Source organism: Platichthys flesus, chromosome 8 (genome assembly GCF_949316205.1).
Source record: "Platichthys flesus chromosome 8, fPlaFle2.1, whole genome shotgun sequence".
Taxonomy (NCBI): domain Eukaryota; kingdom Metazoa; phylum Chordata; class Actinopteri; order Pleuronectiformes; family Pleuronectidae; genus Platichthys; species Platichthys flesus.
The window spans coordinates 2,558,874-2,573,893 of record NC_084952.1 but is presented as its reverse complement, the minus strand read 5'-3'; the positions used below and the strand labels follow the sequence as shown (position 1 = coordinate 2,573,893).

General features: G+C 41.0%; 2 protein-coding genes across 3 annotated transcripts; one reads left to right on the top strand and one right to left on the bottom strand.

The window, feature by feature from the left end:
• Positions 1-556: 556 nt before the first annotated feature.
• leprotl1 (leptin receptor overlapping transcript like 1) lies at positions 557-5,872 on the bottom strand. 2 transcript variants are annotated; one of them, XM_062394419.1, is made up of 5 exons: positions 5,790-5,872; positions 5,074-5,149; positions 3,938-4,124; positions 3,612-3,724; positions 557-3,111 (listed from the first exon to the last, which is right to left on the bottom strand). In XM_062394419.1, coding segments are annotated over exons 1-5 (393 nt in total). In that variant the 5' UTR covers positions 5,806-5,872; the 3' UTR covers positions 557-3,110. The 2 variants fall into 2 exon arrangements, with proteins under 2 accessions (XP_062250403.1, XP_062250402.1); XM_062394418.1 differs by having other exon boundaries at positions 557-3,724.
• A 1,046-nt stretch (positions 5,873-6,918) lies between these two features.
• srp72 (signal recognition particle 72) lies at positions 6,919-14,461 on the top strand. The gene is made up of 19 exons (XM_062394415.1): positions 6,919-7,045; positions 8,027-8,147; positions 8,298-8,418; positions 8,563-8,706; positions 8,871-8,982; positions 9,071-9,102; positions 9,331-9,455; positions 9,653-9,710; positions 9,872-10,003; positions 10,090-10,218; positions 10,520-10,592; positions 10,761-10,825; positions 10,947-11,042; positions 11,183-11,286; positions 11,432-11,509; positions 11,868-12,005; positions 12,102-12,139; positions 12,306-12,465; positions 12,931-14,461. Exons 1-19 carry the CDS (start codon positions 6,946-6,948, stop codon positions 13,112-13,114), a joined length of 2,010 nt encoding a protein of 669 aa, XP_062250399.1. The 5' UTR covers positions 6,919-6,945; the 3' UTR covers positions 13,115-14,461.
• The last annotated feature ends 559 nt before the right edge of the window (positions 14,462-15,020 follow it).

The following is a 15,020-nucleotide window of genomic DNA, read 5'->3' as shown; positions in this document are numbered from 1 at the left end:
TCTTGTTATTTCTGATACCTGCTATTTCATTCCCCGTCAGCAGAGGGAGACAAATTAACTGTATTACTCTGGTTTCTGTCAAATAACAGATATATCCCAGTAAACAACCAGTCAGTAAAAGTGACAAAACACAGGCTGCATTTCATTTAAACAATAATAAAAAAATACTAGTCATTACAATTCGATTATTTCAGTAAATTCTTAAACCATCTGTAACAAGATAAGATACTTTATCCAACTGTATTCATGAGTTACACCTGTACATAATATTTTAATATATTTGTGTGTTAATATATGTTCATTTCCTATTTTCTTTTTAAATTATTGCCTGATCTGTGTGAATGCATCAGCAGCATTGATATTAAATTGTGTTACTAACTCTAATTGTATCTAAAAATTGCAGTATCATGACACAAGAAAACGACTTTAATAGAAGCCTGTTTACACTCAACACACTGAGATGTTTTGCCCGTGAACAAACCACGCTGTGATATCAGTTCATCTTATTTCCTGTGAGGAGCATCAGAGCGAATGAAGTCAGTCAAAGGACAGGATGTTCAGTAATGGCGTTTATTTAAAAAAGAAGAGAAAAGAAAAAAAGGAAAAAGCAACCCGTTGACTTCTGCTTCATTAACACAAAAGTTGTAAATAGAAAATGGCAAATCATCCGTTCAAATAAATAAATACAGCATCCTCCCGAATGTGTGAGAAAAACAAATCTGTGCTCAGAACAGAAACACAGAGAGGAACTCACATCAGGGAGAGAATTCAGAAACGAAACAGGAAGTCAGAGAACGAAGCTTTAAATTCATACGGTCGTTCATGCCTCAGGAAACAACATGGAGTCCCCCTTCTCACAGACGGGCTCACCGACCACCAGGGGGTCAACCTACTGTTAAGAGCTTTTTCTTTTAGATTCAAAGTGGTGTCACATAAATAATAATAAACATGCACAAATCATGTCAGTAGTTTTCAACATTTAAATAATGGTTGTTTTTCGACATAAATCATAAAACCCGCCATTTTAATACAATCAATGCCTTCACTGAGGTTGTGATCTCTGGAAGAATCAGGTGCCACACAGGAAGTGTTTCCACACGGCGTGGACGGTGAGCGCCGGGTCATCGTGCTGAGAAGCAGCCGTCAGGTCACAGTGTGAGTCCTGGGTTCCAAATCATTCTTTCCTCAGAAAGAGTTTAATTTACCAACTGAAACGTTAAAGTTTAAAAACGTTTTAACAAATTTGGTTTTTGTTCCTCTTGATAAAATAGGACAGAGGCAGAATGTCAAATCTTTTTAATGCTGAGTGACATGAAACTTACTTTGTTAGTAAGTTATGTTGTAGTAAAAGTTAAATACACTTTATAACCACAATATATAAAACAGATTTTTATTGTTGTGGCTCGTTGGTAATTGTACTCAAACAACTTCTAGATAAATAAATGGTTTACTCTAAAACCACACTTTCAGTTTTAAAATTTAAATTCCTGTGTGAATTTAACAGACAAGTTAACACATGTGAACTTAAGGGATTTAAGTTTGAGAGTTTTTAGTTTTTAATCTCCTCCCGGCTCCCACGAGCACTGACGTCTCCTCCTCAGCCTCAAAGTGATAAACATCCTGTATTTACCCTGATTTTCAACGACACCTTTAAAGCAAGTTTTGTCAAAATGAATGAGTGCTTGTAAAATCATAGAAAGGGGTTTTAAACATTTGAGACGTAACAGTAACTGTGGGAAAGAATCAGTGAAAACTATGAGCGTCTTCAACACAATACAAAACTTCCATTGGAAATCTGCTGTGTGGAAACCCAGCTACAAAAATATAATTTAGAGCTGCAACGATTAATATCACTTTATGGAGCAACTGTCTTGGTGATCGATTCATCATTTGACATTTATCAAGCAACCAAATTGATTTCTCCAATTTCTGAACTGTAAGAATTTACTGATTTTCTTTGTCTAGAATGAATTAAAGATTTGACATCACCTTGTGTTCTGTGGTGTGAAAGTAGATGTTTTATGGACCAATTTATAAATCAACTGATTGAAAAAAATATATCTACAAATTAATTAATTAATTGCCGCCCAAGGTGACAAAACTTCTTGAAATGGACAAAATATGAAAAAAATAAGAAATGCTAACTCTTAATCTTCCAGAGAACACGTTTCCAAACAACAGTAAATAAAAGTCTAACATGTTCGACGCTCGGTGCTCAGACGAGGCAGCAGATGCTTAAATCCGTGTTTAGCCGGCGCTAATTAAATTAAACATAACGACACCGACCTGATCCCAGAACAGATTTAACAAACCGACGTACACATTTCCTTCACACAGGACGAGGAAATAAAATAAAAAACTTAAAAAAGAAATAATTGAAACGTAACTTGTGTTCTAATCCAGGGGGGAAATGCTGGTGTGAGGAAAAAAAATCAATGGAATTAACTCAGAATCTGGACCGAATGTTTTAAATCAATCATGAACATAGCGTCTGGATTCTTTTATTTTGAAGGAGTCCAGTCAGGGGAGTCACATTTAAAAGCTTAGGGGCTGTTAGCGGCTGACCGGGCCGTCTCTATAAGTAACCCAGGTCTTACCGCTGCCTGGCTGCTGCCCTCCAGCTTATCCTACGCTAGCTGGAAGCTACTACTGGCTTGTTCGTGCTCTCTTGACCTGACCCTGTGAGGCTAACTCAGGCGTTTGGGGAAGTGAGCGCTATCAGATGCAAAACAACTCGGATGAATAAGCAGCCTGCATCTGGTCGGCACCGGGGAAATCACAGAGTCAGTTGAATTTGATCTCTGCAGTGGCCTGTTTGAATATAATCCTCTTCTCTTCTCTGAGAGGAAACAAACCACCGCCTCCTTGTTTCATGTCAGGAGACACAGAGATAACGATCACATTTTAAATTTACATTTTAAAAAGGTCCGAAGGTTGTGAGTGAAAATAAAAGACAGATTTTCATTCTTATAGATTCAGGTCAAATAATAAAACAGCCATGATGAGTTGGCTCTAGAACTCCGGAGTATTGAGGACAGCAGGATCACCTGCAGCAGAGTTCAGGTGTGGTTGTGTGGACGCACTCTCAACGCAGTGGAAACTCATGCTTCTCTATATGGAACAAAAAAAAAGCTTATTCACAGCATTTTCAGCGAATCAACTAATCGGGACAAAGTAGAAGTCAGAAAATGACCCTGTCCTTTTGGTGAAATCATATTTTAGTGTCCTAGACGTTCTATTTGTTCTTAGTCTCACAGATAACGTAATTTTGTTCAACGTTGCTCAAAAACGAAAAAAGCTGAAGCACAGATGGAGAAAAACTCACAAACGCAGAAGTCAGAGAGCAAAATGTGGAAGGATTCAAAATCGGAGTCAGTTTTCCATCCCACTATAATGTCAGTTCAACATGATGCAGGCAGTAAAGACAAGAAAAGAAAAACAGCGTATTGCACTGGTTTGGTCTATTGATGGGTGGTGGTCATCATATAAATAACACCAACGATAACCAAACAGTAATACCATAATAATAATAATAATAACGCTAATAAAAACAGTTCAGACTAAGGTCCCTCCCACGCCCCCCCGTTCCCCTCCCTCTGCTGCTGCTTTACCACTGCTGCCAGCTGAAGTCGTCGTTGGATCCGAAGACGAGGAAGAAGCCCAGGATGGTGCCGAAGATGACCATGTTACCCGTTAGCACAAGCGCACACGCCCCCCAGGCGATCTGTGAACCAACGCCAGAGGAAGAAGGTCATTAGCGACATCCAGGTCAAAACCAACTGCACCAGTTAAGAGAAGAAATGCAACGCCAGCAGCAGCCACCAGTGACAAATGGTTTAAAGTTTGTTAGATGTTTTAAAATTAGATAAACTTATATTCTGGTAAAAGAAAATGAAAAGGAAGGAGGGGCCACAAAGCTCAGACCACCGCGACTTACAACTTCAGCTCTAGCGAAGACGACGGGCAGGCCGAAGGCTGAGATGACGATGCCCGTCGTGAGGAAGATGGCCAGCTCTTTGCAGGCGTTACTGGCCGAGTCTGTGTCGTCAATCACCCGCCGCGAGATGCAGTACGGGATCGGAGAGAGGATGTAGAAGAAGAGAAGGAACAGAGGCCAGTATTTACTGCAGACAGGGAAAAAAGAGGAGGAAATGAATTCCCACAAGGTGTAAACTGACACAATGCAGGAGATATGGTGCTTTTTGAAGTCAATATGTCAATATTTATACAAACATTATGCGATGTAGCAACAGAAATTAGATTATTTTAAATATGTATTCGACTAAGATGCAAAAGTGTGTAAAAACTGAATTAGAATAAGCTGTCGATAATAAATAATTAAAAAGCAAGTTCTCCATATGGACCAGCATGTATTATTAACATGTTGAAATTGGCAGATAATATCAGTGAGGCTCTACTGATGATAAACACGTATTGCTTCCTCTCCTCCAGGCTGCTGGTCTGAGACCTGGTCCCTTCATCATGACTGAGAGGAAAATGAGATTAGATAAGCACCAGAGTCAGATCTGTCACCCGAGCTCGTCACCTCGTGTCAGGGACTGAAAGAACTTTGTCTGGGCTTCACTGAAAAGACAAATCAGCTCCATCCATGTTTGGTGTGTGTTTGTGTGTATGTGTGTGATTCTTAATAACTGATCTGAGACCTGGAACATTCTGTGTCGGCTGCACGGCCAAAAAGATATAATCTGGCAAAAGCAAATATCCATCATCTGTCCATCAACAATGAAAAACCTCTCTGCCACTCGCGGCAGCTTATTTCCACTCCAGGGTTTATTCTGCTGCATCAACCAGAGGAACAAAGAACCAGCTTCTGTGTGTCACAGGTTTTATAACAGGTGAGTTGTAGGAACATCCCAGAATATCTCATTAACTCCTGAGTTTCATTTTACATGAAAACCAAATAAGTTCAGGTTTCACTTTCACTCTTCTCTTTCTGTCAACACACACGTTCCCTCTTGCCTGATGTTGCTATTTATCATGAATAAACCTTAATTCAATGTCTGTGTGTTGTGTTGTGTTGTGTGTGCGACTGTGCGTGTGGCTGGTACTTACTCGTATACAGGGAGGGCACATCCAAGCATGAGGAACATGAGACCAATGGCCCCTCCGAAGGACAGACTGATGAGAGCTGCAGGACAGACAGAAGGAAGTCATCATCAACATCATCATCAGGGACAAAGCAACACACACCATCTGTCTGATTCACGTGTGGCCCCTAGGAGCACCCCCCCCCCCCCCCCCCCCCCCCCAGCAGCAGCAGCAGGGCCCTGAGATGCATCATGTGAGGCATCAGCTGATTTCACGTGTCCACATCATCACTAGCTGAGGAAACCAAGCTGCTGCTGCTGATGATGCTCACAGCAATTTAAACCACTTGCATCAAGCACAGCGTCTCAATCAGGTTAAAGGTGCACCCCCCCCACACACACACACAGACAAACATACACACACTGCTGCGGTGCTACACTCCTGTGACGCTCTCCTGTTAAACACGGGTTCTTAAACACAAAACATTGAATGGAGGAGCAGCTCGTGTGAATGTGTGTAATTGTTGATAACGCTGCTAATTGATGAGCTAGTGCGGCTACATGCTAACGCTATGATGCTGGCCCCGGCAGCTAGCTAGCTTAAGAATAAAAAAACCGTTAGCTCGCGAAACGTGCAGAACGCGCCGGTCCGCCTGCGTGTTGTTTTTTTTAACGCAGCTGCGCGAACACCAGGCCCGAGTTCGGAGGCTCTTTTCTCGGGTGAATGAAACGGAATCGAACCTTTAATCCCGGCCATGGCTGCTGGAGACGAGCTGGAGACACAGTGACAACTCTTCCCCCTCCAGTCCGCCGCGCTGCCTTCACCGGCCGCCTCGCGCCGCGGAAATATCAACACTTCACACACAGACACAGGAATACACAAGCTATAGAGATAAAATAAAAATCATAATAACAGCTTTATTTGTGTAGCATTAATCTAAACTACTGTACAAAGTCCTGCACAAAATCCATGGCATAAAGAAGAAGGGATTATAATAAAAGGTATTCAGTTCAGTTCAATTTATAAATTCCGGATCATAACATAACAAGGTCAAGGCTATATAATTTATAGAAAGCACAACAGTTCCCACAATGATATGGGCTATATTAGCCATATGTGTGTACACAATACACAGGCTGACATGCAATTAACATCAGACTACTAGAAACTGGCAACATAAACATAACTACTATGTGCAAATAGAGTTAAACTGAACAAGACAGAAGTGCAACAGGAAACAACAAGTACAAGTGTGGATTAAAAACATTTAATACAATGTAGACATGGAGGAAATGTGAGAGGGGGAAATAGTACAAAGATGCTGGAACAAATAACTGTCTGGTTACTTATATACATGAGGTACGTGAATCATATGGTGGTAGTTTGCAAATATGATCTAACAATGTACAGGATGCATATGTACACACAAGGTAGACACATATTTAATACAGTAGAGCTTTTGTATAATGTACAGTATTTAGAGCCGGCTTTGATTTATATTGTCGAAATATGTACGTATGTGTACATTTTACACAAATTAATGGGAATTGTTTTAAAATGCTAACACACATGGATATTATCTGCCAGTTACTCTGGACTCCAAAACACATTCTGACTTTTTGCACTTTCAATGTTCTTTTTATTATTGAAATGTTATTGTATATTTACGGTTTTTCATTGTGTTATTGAACGCACCGTAAATCTGCGACAAAGGAAAATAAAAACCTTGTACATAAAAAATGTATACTTCATTAATAACTTTTAAGAAAACCTCTTAAACTATCTTCAAACTTCTACTTGCGTGTTTGAATTTATTTACAATAAAAGATATATCTCGTTGAACCGGAACTGAACCCCGTGTACTTCCGCTCCTCCCAGAACCTCACACGGGCCAAGATGGCGAGCGGAGGAGTGTCCGTGGCTTCGCTGTGGACCGAAGTGAACCGCTGCGGGCAGAATGGAGACTACAGCCGGGCCCTGAAGGCTCTGACTAAAAGTAAGGCGCCTTTGGTGTTCATGTGGCCGTCGAGCAGCGCCGGAGCTGCGGCCAGTCGGCGGCCGGACGGGGCTTTTCTCCGGGCAAGCGGGCTGCACTGGGCCAGCTGTTAGCATGTGGCTAGGCTAACCGCAGCTTTCCTGCTAGACCTCTCAAACGTCGACTTGTTGGTCAAACTTCTCCCCCGAGCTGCACACGTCAGGGTCCCAAAGACCTTTTAAACTGGTTCCTGTGGGTTTAGGGTTTTTAGAAGGTTTACTACTCTGCCTCGTATCTCCTCCTCCGTCCTCCTCTGACCACTGACGTGTCCCTAGCCGGGATGCTAACTTCTTATGGCTGGCACTGATCCGCTTCCAGTCAGCAGCTCTAGTCTGGAGGAACCTTTAGACTTCTCTCTATCATCCTGTTTTAATGCAGTTGAACTAGTATTAAGTCAAGTAGGTGACAAACGAAAACCGAATAAAGCCTCAACTCCATTTTAAACCAATTTCTTTCCTTCTTTGCATCTGAGAAAACATGGGAAAGGATTCTTAATCGTTGTCACTGTGCAAGCTCAACGAAACAAAGGGTGTCATCCTCTAATCAAGTCGACAAAGTAAAGTAAGCAATAGAAGTTGAGATAAGGTTCTTCAGTGCGAAGAGCAGTAAAGTGATTGATATAGATGAGTATGATAAATGACAGTATAGACCAGTATATCCACGTAAACCCAGGAAGGTTAAACACGGTCCAAAACTACGTGTCAGATTTCTGACATATTTCATTTATATCTTTAACCCCATCTAGACCAGATCCCGTTTGCAATTAAATCACCTTTTTCTGTTTTCATAAATTAAATGGTCTAAAAAATCTGAATCACTGAAGTTTTGCAAACATTGGAGAAGAACTAAAGTTTTTTTTCTTGAGGACATTGAATCCTTGTTGTTCTTCCTTAATATGCATCACTGAGTGTTTTTTAATCTGTGTTTTCTCTTTTGTCCCAGTTTTGCAGGATAACAGGGAAGATGTGACGGCCCTTCAGTGTAAAATCGTTTGCCTTACTCAGAACGGCAGCTTCAAAGAGGCTCTGAATGTCATGAACACTCACACAAAGATGCTCGGCAGGTAAACAACAACAACCACTTATTTCACTTGACATTAACTTCTCCCTCTCGTGTTTGGTTAACATTAATCCCTGCTCTAATTAGAGCTACCGCAGAAAGCTGATCTGACCTCATTTCATCACTGAGATGTTTATGTTCTCTTGTCCATCAGTGAGGTGGTGTTTGAGAAGGCGTACTGCGAGTACCGGCTGAACCGAGTGGAAAACGCCCTGAAGACCATTGAAAATGCTCCGGAGCAAACTGACAAGCTGAAGGAGCTTTACGGTCAAGTGGTGAGGATTTCTGACCAGTTGGAAAGATATAATATTACTGGATGCTGGATATAAGATATTGTGTGGAAACATATACTCAGGTTTTTACTCACCAACTTGGAAACTTTGGCTGACTGGATTTGTCTCTTCCTCTTCATTTCCTAGTTGTACAGACTGGAGCGCTACAACGATTGCAAGTCCGTCTACACAGATCTGATCAGGAACTCCCAGGATGAGTACGAGGAGGAGAGGAAAACCAACCTGGCTGCTGTTCTGGCTGCTATGAGTCAGTGGGAGAAGGCTCCTCTGGTAAACACCACACTGATAATACTTTTTGTGTTGTTGATCACATCTGGGCTGAGGTGTTAGTTTATATAATGATGATCTTACAGCGAAAAACTGTTTTTGATTGCCTCATTTTATATATTTTACTTAACTGTGCATTAATTTAAAATGTGTTTCCTCCACTGCAGGAAGATCTCGGTCTCCCAGAGTCGACCTATGAGCTGTGTTACAACACTGCCTGCGCTCTGATTGGTCAAGGACAGCTGGTGGAGGCTTTTAATAAGTTACAACAGGCAGAAGGTAGGTCACACCCATCGTACCTTTATCATCATGTCCTTTTCTGTCCTGTTAAGATTTAATATTAAATTATTGTTGTTTTTTTCTTCAGAGCTTTGCAGAGTCTCGCTGGCAGATGATTCTGTAAGTGGCATGAACTTTGTTTTATTGAAATATGTTTGTATCATTTATTAAATTGTTCTTGTATTCTGGTCTTGATAAGGTTTGCAATGTCAGACATTTCTAAAAGGGATTAATTTTCAATAACACATTTTGTCATGAGAGTGAGTCCCACTTGAACTGTTCCGAGCTCCGGATGTTTGAGTTCTCCCCAGATTAATCACTTGTCATTCCTCGTTTGTTCCCTTGCAGGATGTAACTGAAGAGGACATTGAGTCGGAGTTGGCCGTCATTCATTCTCAGATGGCTTACATCATTCAGTTACAAGGTCGGACAGATGAGGCGCTGCAGCTCTACAACCAGGTCATCAAGCTCAAGTAAGGATTTGTGAGGAATATAGAGGAGAAGAAAGAAACTAGGGATTATATTATGTTGTCATAGTGAATTTGTATTTGTGTTGTGATGGTACACGTGTTGATTTCTGCACGATCTAAAGGAAATGGTCTCAGAAGCCATTCAAAAGGCTGTAGAAGAGATTATTATTGTAATATGTGATTGTTTGATTTCTTTCCAGACCGTCAGACGTGGGGCTGCTCGCTGTGACTGCCAACAACATCATCACGATAAACAAGGTGGGTGGACTGTGAGCCGGCCATCGTCTGTGTTCAATGAGCTTTAATCAGCATCGAGACATAACAGCAAACCTCATTGCTTCATTCTTAACCAGGCTCATCAAGCCTGATTCCAGCTGGAACAAAATATGTTTTCATTAACGCTCTGTCTGTTCCCTCAGGACCAAAACGTGTTCGACTCAAAGAAGAAGGTGAAACTCACCAACACTGAGGGTGTTGAGTACAAGTTGGCGAAGAAGCAACTGCAGGCTATCGACTTCAACAAAGCTCTGCTGGCCATGTACACAAATCAGGTACGGTGATGGAAACAGAAAACCCCCAGATGTGACTCAGAGGAAACGTTACGGTGATAACTGATTTGGCTGTTTGTCGTTAACAGGCCGACCAGTGCAGGAAGCTGTCCTCCAATCTTCAGTCTCAGAACCCAGGTCACCCTCGACCGGTCCTCATCCAGGTCGCTCAGCTGTGCAGAGAGAAGCAGCACAGCAGAGCCATCGAGCTGCTCCAGGTACCAAAGAGTTTCTGTTTCATTCCCACAATTAAAACCCTGTCAATGACTTAAACTCTTTTTTACCAATACAGCTAATTAAGCTGTTGTGCCCAATATCTGAGCCTCTATAAATGTTGAGATCTATTAAATGTAAAACATGATCAGTAACCAGCTGTTTGTTTTCCCGCTATTTATGGTTCCATTCATTCGAAACTGCTACAATCAAATGTGTGGTGTTGTTAACGTCGTCACTATTATGTGTGTATTCAGCGATTTTTGTATTTTCACACATCTTAAACTGTCTCTTCCTGTTTTTCAGCAATTCTCTGATCAGCATCCAGAGAGTGCATCTGGCATCAAACTGACAATGGCACAACTTTATTTAATACAAGGTACTGTTGTTGTTAATGGTTTATGATTTAATGCGTTCGGACAAATTCTACTGTCTTTGCATAGGAAGTAATTCTATATATATTAAAGCTTATATGATGAAGGCTTAGATGAACGGAGCAGAATTTGTGTCGTTACACTTTGTTTAAATGATTTGTTTTGGTCCTCAGGTCATGTGACTAAAGCCTGCGATGTCCTGAGGTCCATTGAAGAGTTCAAGCACAAATCAGGGATGGTAAGTCTTCAAAAGAAAACAACATTGTGCATTTAAGTCATCAGGTAGTCTAGATTTCATACTTTAAACTTTGTAAAGTAACTTCTCATATCATTGACTAACTGGGCTTCTCACTCCTTAGATTTCAGCTCTAGTAACGATGTACTCCCATGAAGAAGACATCGACAGCGCTATTGACGTCTTCAAACAAGCTATCGAGCATTTCCAGTCTGAACAGGTATTGTAGACAGATAGATTTTTAAACTAACAACCACTTATAGTCTTAACTGTGTGTTAATAGACAATCCGACACACGTTAGTTCCTGAACATGTTTCCACTGGTTAATGTTCCTGTTCTTTGTATTGTTTCCTCCGCAGCCTGGATCTGCTTCACACTTGGCTCTCGTACGAGAAGCTGCCAACTTCAAACTGAAGTACGGACGGAAGAAAGAAGCCATTAGTGATCTGGAGCAGCTGTGGAAGTGAGTCCAAGCATGTTGGGGCGGGGGGGAGGGGGTAGCAGAGTTACACATGACTTGCATCTCAGAGAATCTCTCTCAGCTGCTGATTTATCAAACTTGATAATACTTCATGCTAACAAATACTTTTATATTTTTATTTAAACAGGCAGAACACCAAGGACATCCACACGTTGGCACAACTCATCTCAGCGTATTCCCTGGTGGACACGGACAAAGCCAAATCGTATCCTTTTCACCTGCCGAACATTTGATTATTATTCTAGTAGTTGATCAACAGACAATAATGAACAAGTATCTTTTGTCTTGATTAATAGTTTAAGACATTTTTAAACAGAAGATAAGTGTGAAGATGCTGTTATGGGCTCTGGAAAAACTAGCTAAATTCTCTACCATTTTTTATAATTTTACAGGAAAAACAATCAGTTGTTTTATCAGGTAAATATCTAGCAGATGAATGAATGATGAGAGAAAAAGTTCTTTAAAGCCTCAGAAGACCAAACGACAGATGGTTGATCCAGAATCTGAAATGGAGTGCAGGTGAAGTGTCAGAACACCAATGTTTCCTTAGCGTTCCTCTTCAGCCTTAGCAAACACCTTCCCTCCGCCGAGGCCATGTCTCTCAACGTGGACGTGGACGAGCTGGAAAACTCGCACGGGGCCACATATGTCAGGAAAAAAGCCGCCAAAGTCCCAGGAGAAAATCTTCCTAAAGAACAAGGGTGAGGCCTCCACGTCGGATTCATGATTTTCACATTTATTCTATTCTTTTTATAGAAGATGTTGTTTTAACCTTTATGTCTGCATTTCCTTTACAGCCAAGCTGAGATCAAGAAGAAGAGGAAGAAGAAGAAAGGTAAGTTGTCACTTGGTAGCTACCTCATATTTCATAAAGTCCTTGTATTGAGATAATCTTTACAACATGGAGGAACGTTTACACAGCTACAGCGCCCCTTGCTGCCACACATGGTGATTTATTCTGTCTGAGCAATGAAGCATAATGAAGTATACTCTCATTTCAGGCAAACTACCCAAGAACTGCGACCCTAAAGCAACCCCCGACCTTGAGAGGTGGCTACCCATGAAGGAGCGCTCCTACTACAGAGGCAAGAAGAAGGGAAAGAAGAAGGAGCAGATCGGAAAAGGCACACAGGGAGCGACGGCAGGAGCTTCAGCCGAGCTGTGAGTATGAGCATGTGCACGTCACCTGAGAGAAAGAGCTGTCTGGGGGTCATTTCCTGAAATTTGAACCGTGTGATAAACTCTTCTAATGGAGGAAAAGCAGCAGAAATTGTCCTTTTTATTTCTCTGCCAACGAATCCTCAGTGGAGACCTCCAGCTGCTGTGCAGGAGAAACTGCACATGTGGTCTCTTGGCCAAAATAAAGTCGGCCTAATGAAAAGTCCATCTGTTAAAATGAATTTCTAACTGCTTAAACACGAGATGTTATAATATCAGCTTTCAATTCGTCTCTTTATGAGATTTAATCTCACACAGGAATTGTAGAATTGGGTTTTTGTAAGAATCCATAAATCATACATTTCCATATGGATGTAGAAGAGGTTTGTTGAAACAGTTGATGAATCAGTCAGATACTCGACTTTGAGAACGATCTGTGACACCATTGGTTTTCTCTCTCCGTTCCAGCGACGCCAGTAAGACGGCCACCAGCCCCCCCACCTCCCCCAGACCAGGGTCTGCGTCCGGCTCCACCTCAGCCGCCCCCGCCAGCAACGTGGTCCCACCGCGGCAGCAGAAACCTGCCGCCCCGGGGGCCACTCGCAAGAAGGCCCCACAGAAGAAGAAGAAGAGCGGGAAAGGAGGCTGGTAGACGGGAGGAAGAGAGAGCCACGGGATACATCGACCTGTGTGGCCGACAAATCACCAAGAGATCATAAACTCTCTTCTTTTTTTTTTTTTATGTTTCAACTTTCATTTCAGTTTTGTTGTTGTCGTTCATTTAAATGTCTCAAACCAAAACTTCCCCTTTTATTCTGAACGTTTAAAGGACAGCTTCTCTAAAATGAACTTTTAGTTGCTCTTCAAAAGCGGAGGTTTCCTTTAGTGAGAGTTTTGATTTCTCTCAAGTTCATGAACTTTGAGGTGAGACGAGAATGATTCAATGAAAACTTCCTCAGTCACTGAAACTTCTTTTTAAATGTCCACTGACAGGAAAGAGGCTTTGTGTGCTTTTACTAAGTGTGAGGAGACCGAGTGCAAGTTTTGGTTTTGGTAGATGGATCTGAATCCTACATTACCCATGAGCCTCTGCATCACTCGATACAGAAGCCATTCAGATGTGCAAATAAAAACTTCAAGAACTCCAACGTTTCTAACTTAATCCATCTCGCCCCTGAATCTAAAGGAAAATCTATTTCATGAAGAATTAATGAACGCATCAATATTCCTGATGCATCAAGAAACATAAACTTGTCGTTCCTCCAGCTGTGCACTCGTCTCAATGAGAACCATCCTGTGAATCCTGAGGTGGCTTCTGTTCAGTCACATCTGTAACAGTAGAGAGAAGCTGGTTCTCTTCTGCAGATCTGAGCTCCAGCGTTCAGCTCAGACTGGACAGCTCCCCTCTCAGCTCCTCTCGCCAGTTTCCTCAAGTTTTCCTCCTTCTCTGGAAAAGTCTGAAATGAAGCCGGCTCCTCCAACCAAGCTTGGATATTTTTTATAGCAAATCATGAATCTTTCTCCCCTTTAACATGTTTCACAGACTTATCTTCCACATCTGAGGATGCTGTTTGTAATCACCTTCACAATGTTGAACGTGTACATTTTCATCCAGTAATTAAAACAAGAAACTGTGGAATACATGGATGAGTTTAAGGACCTTTTTGGAAACCAGGTGCTTCTACGATGTAACTTGAAGCTCTGATTTGGGAGAATTGTCTTTTAATATGTTGTGGTCGAACGTCGCACTCTGCCTCATCTCTCAAATTGTCCCTTTACTTTCAGTCCACCATCGACCTCTGAGCATTGGATGGAATGTTAAAGAGTATTTATTTTTTGAATTCCTGTGTTGGTCTTAATTCAAGTGAGAGAGAATTTTATCTCTTGAGTTTAATTCTGTCGGATGCATTTTTTAGGAAATGAGGAAAGAGACTATTTTGGCCAAACAGGTTTCCAGTTTTGTTAAATCTTAATAAAACTTGACAACAGCAACACAATACTTTTGATGGTGTGTGTGGCTCAAATTGTGTTGTTGATTTTAATGATCGGGTTTGTAATTTTATTTCTTTTTTTAGCTTATAATTATTGCTTATTTTAGCTTTTGGTCAAGCCTTCAGAATAAATTCAAAGGGATATAAATACTGAAATTCATTATTACTGCTCTAAATTGAATTACTCTAAATCCCAAATTTATAGTAATTTCTATAATGAACGATACATATAATCTCCTTAAGACTAAAACAGGATAATATTTAATTTATGATATAGGCTCTTATTGGCGGATAAGCTGTGTGCATGATTTTTCTTATTAGCAGTATACGTGTGCTTTAATTGTCTCAGTGTTTGCAGAACAGTTCTTTGACTGAGGGCTCATTAACGTTTTCCTATAATCGTGTGCTCTGATTTCTTAACCCCCCCCGAACATCTGCCCAAAAAATAATATCATATATAAACAGATAAATAAATGTAGAAATACATTAATAAAATTGTGGAGAAATATATCTGAAAGAATAGATGTAGAAAAACATAATAAAATGTAGAAATGTATGTATACGTTA

Excerpts from the sequence above, each read along its gene's own strand:
- leprotl1 (XM_062394418.1), bottom strand. Across the intron at positions 4,125-5,073 it reads TGTGCCCTCCCTGTATACGA|TAAATACTGGCCTCTGTTCC; the intron begins GTAAGTACCAGC and ends CCCTGTCTGCAG. Across the intron at positions 3,725-3,937 it reads TCTTCGCTAGAGCTGAAGTT|ATCGCCTGGGGGGCGTGTGC; the intron begins GTAAGTCGCGGT and ends GTTGGTTCACAG.
- srp72 (XM_062394415.1), top strand. The coding sequence starts at position 6,946 with ATGGCGAGCGGAGGAGTGTCCGTGGCTTCGCTGTGGACCGAAGTGAAC. Across the intron at positions 8,707-8,870 it reads AGTGGGAGAAGGCTCCTCTG|GAAGATCTCGGTCTCCCAGA; the intron begins GTAAACACCACA and ends CCTCCACTGCAG. Across the intron at positions 11,510-11,867 it reads GACACGGACAAAGCCAAATC|CCTTAGCAAACACCTTCCCT; the intron begins GTATCCTTTTCA and ends GTTCCTCTTCAG.